The 21,159-nt window shown below is 38.6% G+C and overlaps 1 protein-coding gene across 3 annotated transcripts in view; it reads right to left on the bottom strand.

The window, feature by feature from the left end:
- Window positions 1-5,604: 5,604 nt before the first annotated feature.
- The window catches only part of PDE10A (phosphodiesterase 10A), a 572,670-nt gene continuing 557,115 nt past the window's right edge, over window positions 5,605-21,159 (bottom strand). For 2 of the 3 annotated variants that reach the window (XM_037895130.2, XM_043543191.1), the window contains exons 19-22: window positions 19,767-19,878; window positions 15,529-15,609; window positions 12,795-12,883; window positions 5,605-6,820 (exon numbers count right to left, since the gene is read on the bottom strand). In XM_037895130.2, the coding sequence (XP_037751058.1) occupies window positions 6,703-6,820; window positions 12,795-12,883; window positions 15,529-15,609; window positions 19,767-19,878 (400 nt within the window). In that variant the 3' untranslated portion in view covers window positions 5,605-6,702. Of the gene's footprint in view, window positions 6,821-12,794; window positions 12,884-15,528; window positions 15,610-17,431; window positions 18,611-19,766; window positions 19,879-21,159 lie in introns of those variants that run through there. The other variant, XM_043543192.1, reaches the window with a different exon arrangement.

Genomic DNA, 21,159 nt, shown 5'->3' on the forward strand with positions numbered 1-21,159 from the left:
GCTGAGTCTAGAAGGAAAAGGGAAGGGGTTTGTTTCCCTAAGGAATTCAGAAACAAACTTCAGAACACCCTAAGTGAAGGTGGAAAAAGACAAGCTACAATATGTCCAAAATAGCCTCTGAAATATCTCTGAAGGAGGCACTCAACTCCAGCACAGCATCAAAACTAACTGCGTGAGTGAGAAAGACAATGCTCCTCCCCTCAGAAGAGCTGAGGCTGTTGATGTGCTCAGGACTGAGGAGTCCCACATGTCATATCGACACACCACAGCTGACAGAACTGAAATTACCTTATCAACCCTGATTTCAAAGTCCTAGTTGGTTATGAAGTTGAAGGGCTAAGAAAGAAATTGGTTCTCCAAGCAATCTACTGGGAACAGGGCACTGAAAAAAGGATACAGAGCACTGTCCAAGTGGAACTGAGGTCTGCAGAACTGGACCCGGCCTCTATGGCAGCAGTTCCAGCAAGGAGCTCCTTTGACAAACTCAATAAAAAAAAAGAACTGGAGGGGAACATTACACAGTTGGGATTTTCATACTTTTTAAGTGTGTGGACCAAAATCATAATAGACATTGTTTCACGGATCATCTGCCCTTGATTCATGACATCATGGATCTGCCTTCCCCCTCCACATACTATCAATCACATAAAATTCTTGTCCCAATTACAGCAATTGCTTACATGGAAAAATAACATGAGGAGATAATGTATGTATTTGTATTAGTCATCTAATGCAAGGCAAGAGCTGAAAACAGAGGGAGCCAACAGCATCTGACCAGCCAGTTCTCCACTGATCACTAGTGAGTGCCCTGTGTTCAGTGGGTGGTCTTTTGAAAACTGTTCAGGAGGGCACTGAGGCACCTACTAATGTCTTGAAGGGTCAAAAACCATTGAGAGAGATGAGAGTTTCTGCCACTCATGCTGGAAATTTGATACTTAAAAGTAAGAGTCCAGTCACCATGGTATCTTTAGATGTATTTTTATTATAGTGATCACCATTAAAAAGTCAATGTTTCCCCATAGCTACCCACCATTCTATACCCGAAATAACACATTTCCCTGCACATACAACAAGAAATCTCAGTTACTATGGGCGAATGTTGATTTTTAATGGCAGCTACAGATGAATCTCATTTTGACAGAAGCATATATAAAATCACCTGTTGTATTGAAATTAACTCATCCATGTTATTTTCTACAATTGTCAATACTACCTCACATGATCACATGCTAACCCAATAGAAGGCTCTTTGGAGCAAGGATTTGTTTGTATAGCATCAAGCAGAATCCCCGTCTGGAACATCTGAGTACTACTGTTATATAAATAGTAATAAAAGGAGGAGTGGTAGAATTATAGGTACTGTAATAAGGTGCATTCATATTGTCTTTTTTTAAATCTGTAATTTTGTCTAGCCATTTCTACTGTGAGGTTTGTCTTAGCACATCTAGCTCTTCCTGGGAACAAACCTTTTCTCTCAAAGTTAGATGTACCTGTGTGGGTCATGAAAAACAGGGTTTGGAGCATAAGAGTTCTGAAGGAAACCCATGTAAAGAAACTATTCTAACAATACTAATTTTTTGCCCCCTTTCCTCCTCATCACTGTGCCTAGACAAAAAGGGCCACAAATCTTTTCAAGCAACATATATGTAGTTCCAAGGTGCTGGAAACAGATGGATTGTAAATGTACTCAATTAAATTTAATTGTGAACTAAAAAGGATAGCCCAGATCCTCAGCATGGAATTTTTACACCAGCTGAGGATCTGATTGTAATTTTAATATTTAATATACAGCAAGACATATTTTGTTATAGAAAATAGCTGCAACAGCAGATGTTTGGAAAAATGCACCTTAACTGATAAGTTGTCACATGTACAGAAAATCAAATGTTGATCTTTTTCATGGATTCCATTGCCTTTTGTTCTTATTTCTCCTTGTATTTTACTTGTAGTGGATCAACAAACATACACACAGATCCACAAGAAGTCCCTCTCCCTCTCCCCCACTCACAACAACACCAAAAAATGAACATAGAAAATATTAAAAAACTCTGTATTCAGTAATATTCACACCAAAGTGTATGGATATATATATCCATTAAAATTATGAACATTTCTAAATATATTTTATGTATCATACATATATTTATATGTATAATTACATATCCACAGAAGTTGTCTTGCTGTGCTAAAGCCAGCAATTAAAGCAGAAACAGGTTTCACAACAGGACACCCATATATGCATATGTACTGGCTGTTTGGTTTGTTAATTTATTTACAGCTTAACTATATCATAATAAATGATTACTGCTCTATTGTACAAACATAATAGTAAAGGTTGTTTGTTTTTTAAATACAAAGACTGCAAATGAATACATGAAAAAATACACACCATGTACAGTATTTATAATTTATAAATGCAAAGGTAAGACCTCTTTAAATTATTGCACTTGCATTTTTTTTTTTTTACAAAGAAGATAGTTTATATGTGTCATATATATAAAATCAATTTTTCAGCTCACTAGATGTCATAAAGTTGAATGTTGTTATCTTGAAGTTTTTTCTTCTTCACAGAACTGCCCCCCCCCCTCGAATTTTGAATATACATGGATCTACTCTACAAACCAGTTTGATCTACCCTGCAAACCGGTTGATTACTAACTTTTTCAGTTTTTGACAGAGCATACACCCAAATTACAATCGAGCACAGTTTTTGGTCAGCAAGCAGACAAAAGATAGTTGTGATGTGCCTTTGCTAGATTGGAATACATAACCTAAAATTTGAATATGAGTATCCTTATAGGAGAGTATAGAAAGTCACTTACTCTCCTTAGAATGAACAATTTACTGCACCATTTCACAGAATGGCAACTATATCACAGTGTTTTAGGCAAATGCATTTCTTCAAGAAGGTTGCAACTGTCTGAACAGGTAAGGGACTTGGGTATTTCTTTTAGATAAATAATGCTCTATGTTGCCCTTACAATTTTAACACTAAGTGGCCTGAACACAGTAACAGCAAGAGACTGATTAGCTAGTACAAATATTTCTACTTCGAAATTTGCAATCCATACAGATTATTTAAAACACACTTAAATACTGTGTACTGCATGCCATATGAAAATGTAAGTGCCACACTGCATGCCTCCGAGAATCTAATTAACATATTTGAGAATGTGCTCCCATTTAAAAAAAAAGCAGTACATTATTCTAATGTAATGCTTCTACCATGCTACAATTTATAACAGTGTAGCTGCAATGTGCTGACCCATTACAGTAGAATATTGCACTATCTGACAAAAATTCTTAATGTGATTACCGCAGTAATGGCATTTCCAGCAAAGCTTTTATAGAATATACAGTATATTAAGTGAAAGCTAAAATGGCTAATACCATCCTGTGCCATCCACTTTTCACAGGTTGGCTATGTTTTCCGTATTCATTATGTTCCAGGTATTGTTTCAAGATGCATCAGCAGGAGCTATGGCTGAATACGCATCCTTCTCAAATTCAGCTTCTTACACCTACTCAAAAGAATGCTCAAATATGGCTTGAAATAGTCCCTTTTTTCTATTGTTTTGTTTAGAAGGGAAAAGATCATTAAAACTTTAATAAAAACAATGCTCTTTTGGGAATAAAAACTATACATTTTATAAGACTTCTAGGAAAAATGTCTGTGCCAATTTTTTAAAAGTTCTTATTCATTTTGTGTGACTACATTTTTAAAGAGACAAAAACTCAGCTGACATTTGACCACAAAAATGGTTGTGTCAGATGTTTAGTTGTTCTATTTGCCAGCGCAAGTATAAATTTTTGGACAACCAAATATTCAACATGGACCTGAGTCATGACATTCAAATGCAGACTCAAATTTCTTCTTAGATTAGGGTTTTCAGTTCTGGGATACTGATTTGGGTTTACTTCTGTCAAACACCTGGATGCCTAAAATTGCCCTCACTAAATTAGTCTATAGGGACAAATAGATGCAACTTAGAAAATTTTGCCCATTAAGACTATTATTTTTGTTGTTGCCTAAAATATAGGTAGGCTTTGTCCGTATGGTTTTACTCTTTTCCCCTGTCTTACTCCAGAGGAGAAGAAAGGGGGTGGGGGGACTGTATTAACTCTAATGGAACTTTAACAAACTATTTTAAGTGGTTCAGGTTACTCAAAATGTCAAGTACCAATATGGTTGTCTCATCACATTAATAGAACTATTTATTGCAACTTTGCTTAATTCGTTAGGGAAATATTTAAAGCACCTATATGACACTGCCAAGCATTTTCAGTGACGACTCATGATTTAGCTAATTTAGATTTTACAGTCACTGACTGGAAATCAGACAAACTTTCTGTGAAATGAATATAGCATGTGACAAGGAATATTTTGCAACATTGACAAGACCAGCAAATAGAGGGAGAAGGGGACAGTAATAACAGACATGTTTGAGCCATGAAAGAGATTTTCAATATGAGTTGTTTTGGGTATCTCACAGATATACAGACAGACTGTATTTGAGGCCACCACTGTGAAGTTTCTACATAAATCAGTAACTCTGTGTCCCAAGTTCTTTGCTTGCAGTCACGCAGGCTGCGTATGAATTGCGTTATTTAAACCAGAACTGATAAGGAATAAAGTAGAGGACACACTTACGTCGATCTTGTTTGTTTAGTTTGATAAAATTGCATCCTTATAATTTTTTTTCATTCCCTAAAAATTCACTGGTGACTATGCAGAGAATAACAGCATTTAGTATTGGCAAAGCAAATTAAGCATTGCATGGATGCTGCTAGACATCCTTGGTCCCCTGTATGATTCAGATCTGAACTTCAAATAAAAAGATTTGATCAAGATACCCCAAATCTAACCCTACATGGTATTTTATGTACTGAAAAGGCTTATGTATACATTATGTGATTATAGATCACAAACATATACTGGTTTGTGCTCAACCAGAACAGAAGGCAAAGCTCTTCAGGGACCCAGACATTTTAATAAAAACAAATAATAAGATGCATGCTTATTAGATCAATACAGTGCAGTAAACAAGCAAAATGGAAAAAGAGATACTACCTATTGCCTTTAAACTGCTGACCATACTACTTCTTTGTATTTATACTACACTGTAGCATTCCCACTGAACCACTTCAAGACTTGCCTATCTGCAAGCAGGTAAGAAGAGTTGATTAATATAACGTAGGCTCGGTGGTGCAGATTAAACAAATGCAGTGTTGCTAACGACCGGGGTATAGACAAAATGTACTATATACTGAAAGTTTATTTTATTTTTAAAAAGAAAGATTCAGGGTCAAATTCTGTATATTGAATTACACCCTTTGCAACCACATTAAAATCAAAAGGGTTGCATAGAGCATAAGGCCCAAAACTGCACAGTTATACATGTGCTTAATGTTAAGCACATGCATAATTGTTTGCAGGATCAGAGCCCTACATCAGCACAGAATTTCTTCCACAGAGTTTCAGTTTTCTGAATCAGTTATTTTTCTGCTTAGTTAGGTAGCTCTAAACTTGGAAATGTTTGCTGAACTAGAAAAAAAAGCAAACATAAAAAAGGTAAATGGCTTCCCTTTTTTTTTTTTTTTTGGTAGTAGAAAACATACAGTACTGGTGAGCAACATAAAAGCTAGTCAAAGAAAAATACTTTCCTTTTATTGTGATGGTACCGCAGTAATGCCTAGTATACCTGACTTTTCTGACAAGGCTGCTATTTGCAGCAGAAAGTATTGTATGTTAAACATGTCTCTCTAATATTTTCTAAAATATGACTCACCACGAAAAATATTAGCATGACCACTTGACATATAGCTAGCTAGGCAGGCAGATCTCTGCTATTACATTCAAACTTTAGCCCATCATTTTAGTCAATGTTGATAAAAAGGTCCAGCCTGAAATTATGCCTGCATCTCTCCTTACTGGAGATAAATATCCAGTACTTCCAGTGTATGAATGGATGAGCTCTCTAGCTTTTCACATAATTACAAAAAACCCAAACACAGCCAGTGCTTTCAACATTTAACTTGAGAAATAAAACAGTTGCTCTGTGATACCTAATAGAATTTTTGGAGCCTTGAACCTAGAAGTTGATTTTCCTTTTGTCTGCAGCAAGATAATTCAAGTACTGTAACTTCAGGAAAAGTTACAGCTCCAGAGGTTTTCTGCTAAATTTCAAACTGCTTACCAGTAGATCACACATAAACATTCACAATAGCAATGTGTAAAATGTTCTATTTATAGCCAAGAACTCCCAAGTGACACTGGTGTTAAATCCAGCCACAGTACAATATAATAAAAGTACCATTGAAACCCTTACTAGAAAGATACAATTTTAAAAGTACCCCCTAATATTTTTCCCTTCAGTTTTGAATTAAGGCCTCAGCAATGTAGCCCATGAGAAAAGGCCAGTCTTTTATATTCACATGTCATAAGTTTGCTTTGACAGCTGATTCTTAAGCAACTGAGTTGTCAGTCTCTCTCTGGTTATGTTGTGTCACTGATGTTAGACAGGAGACTGGTGGACAGTCACCTAGCTGAGGTAACTCTGTAGGTATTACCTCCACAGGCAGATCTGCTTCTCAGCATCTGTAGCTTTTTTTTTCCTTTCCAAAAAAGAAAAAAAACCCAGACCAAACAAAAAATGAACAAAGGAGAGATGCCTTAGAGTTAAAGCAATTTGTCACGGCTGTTTAGTCATCAATCTTCACAGGAAGTGAATCTGAGGTCTGGGGATCATGTGATTGGGACGGAATCCATAATGAAGTTTCCTCTCCTTGTGTCAATTTCTCCCATTGTTTGAGATTTTCCCTGGAGATGCAAAAAGAGCAAAGCCTGTACATAAATTTAACAGTTCTTTCCTAATAAGTTCTGCTACATTATACCAACAGAAGTAGCTTTATGGAGTACATAACACTGGTCTATAATAAAGTTTTTCTTACTACTGTATTTATTTCATCTTATTTCTTTCTGTCAACACCACATTTTTAATCTTGATGCCTATTTTAGGGAAGTATATGCTGGCTATTGCCAGGATCCTGCGTGTTCTGCAATTCAACAGCTGCCAATTTGCCACAGAATTCACCCCTTGCTAAAGAATTGTGCTAAGGAACCTGCTTCCATTTCTTATAAAAATTGAATTTCTAATCCTCATCATTGCAGAGATGTCTTTGAAAGCATGACGTAATGCCGTGATGCCTGCTCAAGGCTGCAGAAAAACTGAAACAATAGCTTTTGAGAGATGTGACCTGTCCCATACCTCACTCAGGGCATCATGGACTTTGTGGCAGCCTAATTTGTTGTTTTTCCAGGATGCCACAGAATTCAGCATTCTTGCCATGCCATTTGCCTCTATGGAAGCCATGGAAGCCCACAATTCTTCATGAAGTCCTCTCTCCATTTAGAGCAGTAAGACAATACAATTCTGCTGGCCAAAGTAGCTAATGATATTTTAGGTATTAGGGTTATTGTATTAGTCAGTCTTCTCCAAAGCAAAGGGCCTTCGAATAAGGCGGGGTGTTGTTGTCTGATATTCTCCTTCCTAGAGGCAGAGAGTGCTCATTACCTTAGAGCCTGGCCTACCCTATCCTTCAAGTCTCCAAACTTTGGTTTTACAAATCATAAAAGTGTCAGATAACAAAGTTGTACAGGGAGATTTTGGAAAATCAGTAAAGTGCCTGAAACCACTATTGCTTATTGCTAAAAGCAGCCAAGTTAGCAGGCCGTAAATTGGCCATGCAGCAACCTCAGCTTAACCAAGGCAGGAGGGGAGGGGGTTTTGGGTGCCACAGAAAGGGCAGCTTGACCCCACGTCCTTCCTGATAAGAACTGTGTTGAAGTTGCGGATACATGCATTTTAGAAAAGCAGGATGTGCCACAGGAATGTCCATTAGGGCCTCAAGGCTGCAAACTCTGGGAAAATACCCACACCTGGTTAATTAATAATCAGAAGGAAACCTCTTGCTTGACCGTTGAAACTGCTTGGTTAACAAGTTTTCTTTAAGTGACATGTCATTGTATTATTAATGTATAAATAAGGGGGAAAAGTTTCAGGTAATGGGACTGGATTCCCCCTCTGAATGCGTCTTGTGTTCCCCACTGGCAGACAGGATGCCGCTGTGCCACTCGAGAGTCACACTCAGCTTCGGTAATTATCGAGGGTTGGGGGTGTTTTACTAACCTGTTGCTGATGTGTGTAAGCGCTTGAGACTAAGTAAAGTTTAGCTTTAAGTGAAAGCACTCTTGTGTTGTCCTGTTTGTGCCAGCCATCTATCGGTCGGACAGCCGTGTCTCCCCTGATTTATTTCCTGACACCACCTTGCACAGAGCAAAAGTTACCAAGAGCTTTGGGTTGAAAGAACCCCGGGTAACATAGCTGCTTACAGCTTAAGCATCTGAATGGAATATGGAGCCAGAGTTTCATGTGGTGTAAACTTGTATCACTCCAAGGACTTAAATTGGATTATGTCAATTTACATCGTTGTGGATCTAGTGAGTCCATGATATTTACATATGGTCAAAATCGACCATTCAGTTTTCAAATGCAGAGTAAAGGACAGCCATACTATCTGAGCTTTAACAAATTTACTCCATTCTGTCCTACCAAGTGTCTAGTTATGTAGACAGACTCTCAGACAGATGTCTGCAGTGAAGGAATAGGAATACAGTAACTCCTCACTTAAAGTCTTCCCAGTTAACGGTGTTTTACTGTTACGTTGCTGATCAATTAGGGAACATGCTTGTTTAAAGTTGCGCAATGCACCCTTATAACGTTGTTTGGCAGCTGCCTGCTTTGTCCACTGCTTGCAGAAAGAGCAGCGTTGGAGCTCGTGGTGGGGGCTTGGAACCAGGGTGGACCGGCAGCCTCCCTATCATCTCCCCACTCCCCTAAGTTCTCTGTGTCTGGACAGTTCAGCTGTCCCTCCCTCACTGCCTTGTGCTGCTCCTGCCCTCTTCCTTGGACCTGCTCCTGGGAGCCTCCTGTTTGCTGTGCAAGGGCGGAGGGGGGCGGGGGGGAAGAGGGGTGCTAATGTCAGGGTGTCCCTCTTGCGCCCCCCCCCCCCACTTTATCCATCTCCATAGAGCAGGGTGGTGACACGACAGGACTCAGGACGGAGGGAGCTTGCTGGCAGCAGCTGCTGTCTCAACTTGCTGATCTACTTAAAAAGGCAATGTACTTAGAGTGGGGTCAGCATACTTAAAGGGGCAATGCGCATCTCTCTCTCACACACGTGTGTCTCTCTCTCTCTGCCATGATGTTTCCCCTCCCTCCATTCCATGCTGCCTTGTAGAGTTTTTGATAAGCCTAAAATTTTGAAAAGTTTTGGGACAACCCAAAAAAGTTTTTTTTTTGGAACTTCTGACAATTATATGCTGTGCAACCTTATGTATCTTATTTACCCTCCCTAATCCTTAATTTCCATATCTCTAAAATGATGATAATAATGCTCAACTACTTCACACAAGTATTGTGAGGCTATGTACATATTTGTAAAATAAGTGCAAAACATAATTAAGGCCAGTCACGTGACTGAGGAGTTCCTGGCTTCCAGTCCTGAGGTTAATCCATCAATCATGTGGCCTCTAAGAAGACTTCTTTCCCACCTACTTCATAATGAAAATATTTAAGAACATATTTTTGAGCAAAAGTGGATTTCTGATTTCAAAGACATCCAGCTAATGGGAAATATTTCATGAAGAAATTCATCTGGAGTTTTCATACATGTAAATCATTTTGAGGAAGTTGAATAAGTTTTTAATTTTTATTTTTTTAAAAACAAGACAAGACAGCATAATTGAGAAAAATTGTGATGGGAACCAGCTCTGCTACAGAATATGCAATTTGTCTTTAGGCCACAGTGGACCAGCCAGCCAACATCTAGCTTTCAGCTGTTGATATTACTGGATGACTATTTAGTAATCTACCCCACGCAGGAAGTACAAATCTAGCAATTAGCAAGGTTGCAAGACCGCACAAGCTACCTCTACAAGACAGCTGACTGATTCACAATCAATTAAGACTGTTTACAAGTAGTTTTATAGGGAACTTTAAGTGAACTAATTTTTTTTTTTTTTAAATTCTCAGGATTTAGCTTTGGTCTTTTGTTTCTAGCATTAGGAAGGGAGTCTGGAGCCTCCAACACCGAAGGGAATGAGACATAAGGTTCCACTGAGGGAAACTCAGTGTAATAACAAAACCTATGTTAAAGCAGATAGGAACATCTGGAAGAGGCAGAAGTAGGTCTTGCTGCCACAGTTACATTTAGGCAATTGGTGGGCTTATATCTGATATGTAGAAAAGGAGAGAATGCAGAGGAAAAAAGGTATGTGCATGCATGGGTGGGAAAGAGTCAGGAATAGCCTCCATCACAATGAGATCTAGAAGTGGTAGTATTTATTTTATTTAGCATTTGCATATTTGCTGAGCCAAGCAATGTGACCAAGTGGCGCTCTCGGAGCCCATCACTGAATTTAGTTAGCGGGCACTACTCAGTAATGGATATAATTGTTTGATCTGTGCCACAGCTGCAGCCTGCATTGTCTCGAAGATCCCAGGGGTGCTGGTTGGCTGCACAGAGGCCTTGCCCAATCCTGGATCGACTAAGAAGGACCCACTGATGACATGGCAGGTCGAAGCTGGGTGGGTGAGCAGGAGGGTCTGTGATGAGGAACTGATTTGTGGTTGGTGTTAAGCACCAGTCTTCCCGCCACAGGGATTCCGCTGTCATGTCCTGGCGTAGCAGCCTCGACCATGGTGAGTGTCATAATGAAAGATGTGTAGCTAGTGGGCTAAAAAGGGCGTTGAACAAGGGCAAGTTTGGGTTGGCACGTCCCTTCTCAAGCAGTTTGCCAGCTGCAATCTCCCTCCTGACGTAAGGGGGATCAATGTGGCTCAGAATTGGAAGCCATGGAAGATGAGTCAGTCAGACAGTTCCTGTGATAATGTGTATTGTTGAGCTGATTTGCATGTCAACAAGTTTGGTGTTCCCTGACCGACTCCATACTGGCACACAGTATTCTGCTACTGAGTATGAGATGGCAAGGACTGAGGTCCTTAGGGTTGGAGCATCTGCTCCGCATGAAGAACCTGCCAATTTGCTGAGAAGGTTGTTGTGTGTCTTGACCTTGTTGTATCTTGCTCAGGTGGCTTTTGTAGGTCAGTGTTCGGTCAAGGGTCATGCCTAAATAAATTGGGTAAGCTTCATGCTTGAGCCTCTGGACATTTATTATGATGTTTAGTTCCCTCTTAGTGTTTGCATGGTGGAAGTGGTATGTGCTAGAGACTGTCTTGCTGGTGCCATGTCTTGAAGTAGTTAGCCAGCTTTGCAATGTTATCACTTCTTCAACTCAGAGAAAGTCGGAGCCTATAGCCCACAGCAAATGCTGTCTACAAAGATGAACTTCTGTGACTGGATTGGTGGCAAGTCACTGATGTATAGGTTGAACAAGGTTAGGCTAGAACAGACCCCTGGGTAACCTGGCTAAAACAGACCCCTGGGCGGCAATGGATCAGCATTCTCATTGCACCACCTGTCAGTACCCAGTACAGTCCAGGGAAGCTAATGATCCTCCTAGCAAACCAAATTCCGCAAGTTCATACTTGAAGAATCCCAGTATCGCCACTTCCCGTAACCCTAAGAAATGGTAGTGTCACAATGTAAACAGTGTGTGTATGTACCCACACCACGTCTCACACACACACACACACACACACACACACGCACGTAGCTAAAAGCCTGTGCTTCACCCAGGTGTGGCAGTTGGTCCAAGTAAGCCACCATCTGAGTATTCTTGTCATATAACCAATGGAACTGTTGTATGCAAATGCTGTAGAGCAAGGGTGGTGATTTGTTGACTTACCTCTGAAATCACGTTAGTTCTAGGTCTGTTGGCATGGCATAGATACATACCTTGCTGTCACACGGATATAATCTGCAAAGTCAAAGTGGCTGAGAACTTAAAAATTGGATGATAACAGGCTGTGTATCCCAGTGATGACTGAACCTGGTGATATTCTGAATTAAAAGAGCTTTCAGCCAAGCTTGTAGCTGTTTCCATCACTTCACGCTGACTCAGACATTGTAGGCTTCAGAGTGACAGTTCTGGAATCTTATTTTATTTATACTACCTATACACAAAAACACACACTTCTGGACCTCAAATGTATATTTTAGATGGAGGAGTGGATGGACAGAGAGAGAGAGAGAGAGAGAGAGGATTTCCTTCTATTTACTTTACACTGCCACTGTACCCAGAAGAGAAAATGCTAGTGGTTTAAAGATCTGAAGAACGAAGAGAGTACTCTGATCTGCCACATAGGAGAGAGAGACATGTCTGTTAAACTAGAATACAGGAACACAACCAGAAGAAAAGGAATAGGAGAGAGATGAGGCGACAGTAAAAGCACAGAAGAAAAAGGCATTTTAATTCCCAGTAGTTATGCAAGTAAAATGGAGGCATGAAGCAGACAGTGGGAAGTTGAGTTGTACTGGGCTAGATGGAGGCAGTTACCTGGGGACACATTACGGATGGACCTGTTTGTCTACAGGTAGTTTTGACATTAAATAAATTTTAATAGCTGCATCGATGGACCTATGTTGGCTGAACCGACCCAATAATCCCTGCCTCCAGGTGTTGGATGCACTTGCTAGAGAAGAACATTTATGTTTGTCTACATGCAATATTTGGAACTTAGAGGCATATATTTCTAGACAGATATATGTAGTGGGACACACTCTCACTCAGCCAAGATATATGCTGTGCAAAAACTTGCACTGCTACTCACCTGCATGCCCGGAGTAGTGGCCCAGCAGGAGGGAAGATCTGTGTGAGTGTGGTGTAACATGGGATTGCTACAGCATTGTAGAATCCAATCTGTGAAAAACAGTGGAAAAAATATAGACAGGAGCCAAATTATGACACAGTTAACTGCAAAAGAGCCCCAAACTAATCTATTTACTTACTTATTTTACAATTTACTGACTTACAATCTATCTTACTGTTCTGTACTGCTGCCCATCTCCACAGCATCTGAGCACCATCAAAGTGAACTCAGTAGCAGTCAGCTCTCCCTTTTGGGGGTAAAACACACTGCTTGAGGTAGGTTTTCTCTTTGAACTTTGTTGGCTGGTTGATTTTGTTCATTTTGGGGGTTGGAGGCATGTGGGAGGATGGGACTGTCCATGTTCGGAGTGTCATTCTTTTCAAAGCGGAAAATATTGCAGTGTTCCACAAAGATGGGTCAGATTCTGGATTTGACTTATGTCCTCTGGAATTTTAATTCACACTTGGATTCTCTGGATGTTCTAAGGATATTGTATACTGGGGAAATTTTCTAAAAATGTCTCTTGTTTCTAAATACTGGTTTAGCTCTACCTGTGGGGCCCCTCAGAAGATGGCTCAACTGACATTTTTAATGCTGTGTCTCATAACACTGCTCAGAGCAGGTCTAGTCAACACAGTGTTAAAGGTGCCACTAGCCCATCTAGGGTAGAGCTCTTAACGTTGCTACCTTTGGTGTACCTGAATTGGTGTTAATGGCAGGACATTTTCTGAAAACGGCCCTAGTACAGGCAGGGCTAAGGGGCCTAATTCAGCCCTGTTGTAACTTCACTGATTTCAAGGGAGTCGTGTTTGCTTACACTATACATTTAAATTTGTCCCCCTCCTATCATCTCTCACTTTAAAAAAAAAAAAAATCCCCACAGCTTTAATAGAGGACCACACGCTAGCCAGTCTAGTGCAAGAATATCCACAGTGTGGGCTACCAGTCTTTTTTTCTGATATATAGTTTTAAATGTGTTTTAGTGAAATAGCATACTGTACCATGATCACAGGGTTTCACATGTAAACCCCTTTTTATCTATTGACATATTAGACCTTATCCACATATTAAAAAGCAAATCCTACCTCTGCCTCCACAGATGCAGAAGTTCCCTCTGCAATGGAAGTGGAGTGTAAATAGGTGTGTTTGGTGCTTTACAACAGATAGGAGATACAGTCCCTGTCCTCAGATTCTTACAATCTAGGCTACAGAATATATGACATGACTGACAGAGAGGCTGCAGTTGGTAAGGGGGCAGGGCTGCAGCAACAGGAGGGAGGTTTAAACATCACAAGGGAGCTCACTATTTTAAACTGTATGTTTTATATGCACTCCATGGGGTTTTTTTAAAGATGTTTGTAATTAATTTTTATTTTATTTTAAGAACTGACAGACTGCTACAGACCTGTCACAAATTCTAAAGGAGATATCTGCTTAACCTATCAGTATTAATACCATGGCAAAAAAGTGAGAGGTTTTGCCAAAATTAAACACATCTGGGATTTACATCATAGAATCCTATCACTGAAACCACAGTACTTAAAAATAAAATAAAATATTATGGTTTGGGCCATATTAATTAGACCATTTTCATTTAAAAAATACACAACAAACTGGACAAACTCTGAGAGGGTCAAAAAGAGGTAGGGTGGAAAAATGAATAAAACCAGTTAATCCATGACAATTCCTTGAGATAGTTTCCACTTCTGACCAGGAGTTTTAAATTTTAGATTTTTTTATTTTAAAAAGGGCATGGATTCCCCAAAATAATATTCCAGTTCTCATCCTCTCAACCATACGTCTGCATTTTAAGGGCAGATTGTGGCTAGATTAAAGAATTTCATATGGTTCCTCTTTAATTCTGTTTTACAAGTATATGAATATGTAAAAGATTGCAGAAAAACTTTCAAAAGCACCAAGGTGACTTGGGTGCTTAAGTCTCATTGACCTTCAGTGAGACACAGGCTCCTCAGTGCCTAAGTCCCTTTTAAAAATTAAATTTAGGCATTTTTGAAAAAGTTACCCAATGTTTTTCCATTTATTAATAACCAACATGTTAAAACCATCACTCGCTTTCATAAACAAGGCTTTTAACTTTCAGAGAATAAAATTTAAAACAACTCTATTTCAGTTTTGCTGCATAAGAAAAATTTTATTTTATTTTCCTACCTGAAAATCCGGTTTCTGAGAAAAGCTGTCTTTAATCTGAAGTGTGCGTGCAGCTCTTTCTTCCCTCCCTTCATTACTACGGCTGCATTAGTCTGCTTATCAACAGGGCTTGCTGCTCAATGCATAATTGTGGCAATCATGCATCTGTTCAATGGACCTCAAAAATCTTACTATTCCAGGTGGGAGTGGAATTCTTCTGAGTGAGAGCTTTGAATCTGCCCTCTCCAAGCAGTTGATTAAAAAGAGCTAAGGTCTAGAGGAAGTAGAGCTGCAACACACTATATTTCAGGACAGCATGAAATAGCATGCTCTTGTTCCAACAATGTCTCTGAGGAGGATGTTTTCAGTTGCCATTTTTAAAATCAGCTATGGGTTTGTATGTAAAGTGTGGAATTTGGCATGACAACTCACAGGTCAAAAAATTATCACATGCCTTGCTAGAGGCCAATATCATATCCCCTTATCAGGTTTTACTTGTGTGTATCTTACAGCAACTATAAAACATTTAATTTTAGACAGCCCATACTTGGCCTTGAGGGACCTCATCCTTCTTGTCTCTGTCCATCATAGGTATAGGCTGAATACCTATCTTCCTCATTTCATCACCCTGAAAAGAGAAAGAAAAAAGGGTCATGTACTCCCCAAATAACTAAGGACATTCAGAAGGAAAATCAAGATTTCTTAAATCAAAAAGTGTTTCAAAAGGTGTTTCTGGTTTATATTATTTTTAATCTGAGTATTTAGAATTCAACATACCATACGGGAACAACTGAAGATACAATCTCAGAAAACTGTACAAGGACTCCTTTCATAGCATGATACACTCAAATGGTAATGCAAGCAATAACTCCTAGAAACTAAACACAACTGTGATATATTTTTGTGTATTTAATTTTTAGATGGGCCTATCCAAGGTTGAAGCACTTGTACAGAGTAAAAATAACAGATCAATATAAAGATTTACCTGTCCTCCCCACAATCAACCCCATTTCTCTCAAAATGTGTCACCAATGCCTCATAAAAGAATGACCTGCTTTGACAAGTTATCCCACATCCCTCAACTCACTCATTCAGGAAAAGCCCAAGAGATGAATCTTGCAGCATGCCCTGAAGGTCAGCTGATCCAGGCAATTTTGGACCAAAGGTAAGGAATACGTTTCTCAGTATAGGGCACCTCGCAGAAAGTATCTTGCCAATCAGACACCTCTTTTAAAAACAGATGGTGCTAGCCACGTGCTTGTGCTCATCACAAGTGCTGCAGTATTACATGGTGAAAGAGGCAGACTTTCAGGTATATGGGAGCCACACCTTTTATAGGGCAAAACCATCACCTTAAATTCTACCTGGGAACTAAAGAGAACCCAATGCACTCTGCTGATCATCAGAATAATGTAGTAAAGTTGCCCAATGGTCTTAAAACATAACAGCATGTTTAGAACACTGCAAAAGTGTGATCTAAGAAACATATAGATGCAATAAGATTAGTTTTGGCCACAGCTATTACTTGAACGTCCAGGAATAGTAGAGAACCTAATGTGACCTTCATACTGAAAAACTGAGTAATAAATGTTCTAGAAACTAACTCATTAAGTTGCTGATATAATCTGTGCTTGTTTCAGACCTCTACTGTATTCATAAAAGGCAAATAATTTGAAAAGCAGGTACTGTTCTGCACGCTGTAAGAGAAAACACACCTTACAGTACATACTGCTCTCTAATGGCAGATGTAAGCGCAAATCTGGTTACGAGTGAGGTTTCCATATGTACACTTCTGGCAAATATGGTCAGTGTTTAACTCAGATATACATATGTACGGATCTTTGTTTACACGTTTTTGTCTGTTTGTATATCTTGTTCGGGCAGTCCAGTCCAGTCTTCCTAGCCATTTCTACAAACCAGAACAGTAACTGAAATTAGCATGAGGTGAGATGAACAAGTTGAACCAGCAGAGTCCAAATAACTTAGATAATATATGTAGGTATGAAGGAGGTGGAGAGAATTATTGATCGGCAGGGTTCCTAGAAATCTGTTTGCCATGGAAAAATGCAGAATTTGTGTTTTTACAGAGAATCTTTAGTTTTTACATTTTGTGGGGGAAAAAAACAAAAAACAAATAACTAAATTTTACTGAAAGTATCAGTGTCACTTATTCAATGAGTACAACCTCCCGCTCTGGTGGCTGATTTTTTAATTTGCTGACCACCCCAGCCGCTATCAGCCCTAAGCAGCTGGTGGTTTGATTAATACAGAAAGCCAGATAATGGAGGCTTGGATAAACAGGGTTCTATTGTACATTGCTAAACATACTCCAATAAACTGCTTCTGGAGTATAGAGGCTACTCAACGGCATATCAGGATTCATGTTTTAATGCATCTCAAATTTCACTTTAGTCTCCAGGACTAATTCAGAAAGTGAGTAATGTTAATATAAAAGCAATTTTTATTTTATTTTTTGTGCTTTTCAAAAAAATAATCTGAAAATATAGAATACAGACATAGAAGTATTTGGTATACGTAAGAAATACAAACTGCAATTCTATTATTTTTATATTATAATGATTGATGGCACTGGTAGGCTTTGAACTTGCTTAAAAATGGTAAATATATCAATAAAACATTATGTTCAACTGATACCTATATATAGATGTATGTTCCTATTTAACACTTACACAAAGTGAATAACATTTTAAACATACTGGTATTATTAATAACTTGTATTCAATATATTGAAAGTAGCTATTAATCTCATATGCAGATTGTAAGCAAATGGCTTTTCCACTCAACGCTGAGAACTGTACAGACAACAGCTACATCTTGTCCAAACTTACCCTATTACCCGAGTTTACCATTATTGCTAACTTAAGTAACAACAAAACATATGGTGGAATGCAGTCTACATTTTCTACTGAGTTTGGCTGTTCTTATGGTTTCCCCTGCAGGATACATCTGTACCTGCCCCTAGTTTCCTCTGCTTCAGAGGAACCTTCAGACCCTTTTATGTTCCTGAGGTAGCACTTGCCTGTACTGCCTGCTAGGACAGGGTGAGGCACCAGAATAAATGCATCTCCTACCACCTGCCACCCCCTCAGATGATCCTTTTCTGAAAAGTGATCCAGTAAAATATTATCGCAAGGCTCTGTGTTTATTGTCAATAGTTTCCAAAGAAAATTTCCTTCATTTACAAGTAAAGAGATGTTTCTCTCAGACACATCCTGGGATTAGGGAGTCGAGTCAAAGTTTTTCCTTCTGGCACATCCTCACCAGTCAAACACTCTGCAGGGCAAATTTTGTCCTTAATCCCACCTTTATTACTGATTAGAAAAAAAAAACCCAACTTGACTCTCCCATTCCATGTTGGGTTTACAGTTCTGACAGTTACAATTGAGGTCTTTATACTTGTAAGCAAAGCAAATTTGCTACAGAATCACTGAGATACAATAAAACAATAACCAAATCATTCACATTTTGAATTCCAGAAGAAACACGCAGTAGACAAGAAACAAACAAAATCCATGAAAAATCCATGCAACATCAACTCTGTGGGCCTGATTCTCGCCTCACACCATTGTAGATCACGAGAAACTCCACTGAAGTTAACAGACACACACCTAGTATATAAGAGAAAGGAATCAGGCCCTACAACTTACATGTGCAACATCAGTTCAAAATACAACAGATCTTCTGAAACTGAAGAACTGTAGGATAGTTCTTGTTTTAGTTTTTTAGCCCATATTCTCATCTTTGTTCATCTAAACCATTGTCTATTAAATGGGAAATTATCAATCTGTTTAGGCTCTAAAAATATTTTCTTCAAAAGGTTTCAGAGTAGCAGCGATGTTAGTCTGTATTCGCAAAAAGAAAAGGAGTACTAGTGGCACCTTAGAGACTAACCAATTTATTTGAGCATAAGCTTTCGTGAGCTACAGCTCACTTCATTGGATGCATCCGATGAAGTGAGCTGTAGCTCACGAAAGCTTATGCTCAAATAAATTGGTTAGTCTCTAAGGTGCCACTAGTGCTCCTTTTCTTTCTTCAAAAGGAAGCTAAATCCAGTGTAACATTCTTTGAATAGGTTTCAGAGTAACAGCCATGTTAGTCTGTATTCACAAAAGGAAAAGGAGTACTTGTGGCATCTTAGAGACTAACCAATTTATCTGAGCATAAGCTTTCGTGAGCTACAGCTTATTCTTTGAATAATACCTTACATTCACTTTATCAGTCATCCTCCCCCCTCTTGTTTTTTTGAACTATTGTAACAGTATTTGGGTTCTCATTTATCTAAGCATAGGACATAATGTACAAGTACAACTATGTTCCATGTATAGATTCTCATTACATCGTCTTTGTAAAGGGAGCTTTGTGGCTTATTACAAGGCTACCATCACAAACAGCTAGGTCTACTTTAGAGAATTCCCACTAGTGACCTGAAAATCGTACAGATTTTCTTCTCTTTTGTCTTGTTATCCATTAAATCACTTTCTATTTTGATGAGATAGATGCCTTCTAAATATAAATCTTTTATTTTGGGAAAACAATATACTTCTTGCTTGCAAGTTGATGACAAATCCCCATACTAATTTAGATGCTCAAATGCTTTCCAGGGAGCTTACAATACCTCTGAATGCATACATGAATATATTTCAAGACATACGTGGTAAGTAATCTATTGAAAACTGTTCTAGATCAACCTACTGTTGTGTTCCTTTCTCTCACTTATCTGGATATTTTCCATATGTAGAACAAATGTAAGAGACATATACATACCTCAGCCCAGAACTCTGCATATATATCATTAGCTGTCAATCTGGTAACTGGCCACAACTTTGTTACAGAACATAGATCACAAGCTGTCATCATCAGACCAATCATACGATCCCTAGAATACAAGAATATGAAATTTGTTATTTAGATAAAGCTTTATGTTATTGTGTTTTGAAGCTTTTTGCGTGTCCTGTCATATATATGTCCAACAACAAACAAAAAGTACAGATTCTACAAAATACCTCCCACATAACTCCACCATCCCCCTTTGATATTAGCTCATTGATAATTCATCACATGAATCATATTAGTAACATATCACTCTTATTCAGTTCAGTAGCTTATACTATTGAAAAATGGCTCAATTCAAGAGCAGCCAAGTGAAAAATTTGATGGCTGACCCAAGCAAGTGTAAATAAATGTAGTGTTTCAAGGAAGATCATGCTATAACTGATTTATAGCATACATTATCCACTTTTGAGAAAAATTATGTCCCGTGATTTATACCTGTTGTATTTGTGAAGTTTTTAAGCAATTATTATATCTGACTTGGTACTATACTAAAACGTCCCTTTGTATTTTAACTATTATATGATCCTAGTCTGTTTTGAACATGTGTTAGTAGTAAATTAGAATTTTGTTTGTGTTAATAGCCTGTCTTTTTATTGTAAGGTAGATTAATTTAGGGCCATATATATAACGTGTAGGAAATATGAGCAAAATGAAGATCTTTCATAATTATGCAGAGATATAAACATTAAGTAGTCCAAAGATATCAGTGGTCAGGTATTTTCATTTTTAAACAGTAATATACATGCCCACTCTCGTATGAGTAAGTTTAGTCCAGAGCTCATTTTCTATTGTTAATTTACATAATGGCATGTCTACTCTTGGAAATTTATCAAAATATCTGTTTTGTAATAATTATTTCAGAATTGCTATTTTGGTAAATTTCCAAGCCCTAAGAAGGACTTTTCAGTTCTTGGGACATTCTCAGGGTTGCCATCAGGAGGGTAAATCCACTTTTGTTGCTTTCAAAGTGGGCTTGGGAAGCAATGGGGATAGAGGAACTTGTTGCTTTCCCTGAGTTTCAAGATACTACAATGATGGGTGCTATAAGAAACAGCCAAGGTGGAAATATTTTTATTCTTTACATGGTCAGGAAGCTTGTTCCAGAGTGTTTTCCATTCAAGTAACAGTTTTGCCCCAGTGTAAGACATACAGAGGGACTGAAAACTGGTCAAACTGGGATTTTCCACAGGAAACTCAACTCTCTCGCTCAATCATTTTGAAAAGTTTTGTCAGACTGTGCTTCTTTGGTTTGGAGGGGTGGAATGTGTCTGTGTGGTGCTTTGGGTTTGTTTGTTTTTAATAGGTATTTGGGCCTTTGTAATTT

This window comes from Chelonia mydas, chromosome 3 (assembly GCF_015237465.2).
Source record: "Chelonia mydas isolate rCheMyd1 chromosome 3, rCheMyd1.pri.v2, whole genome shotgun sequence".
In the NCBI taxonomy this organism is placed as follows: domain Eukaryota; kingdom Metazoa; phylum Chordata; order Testudines; family Cheloniidae; genus Chelonia; species Chelonia mydas.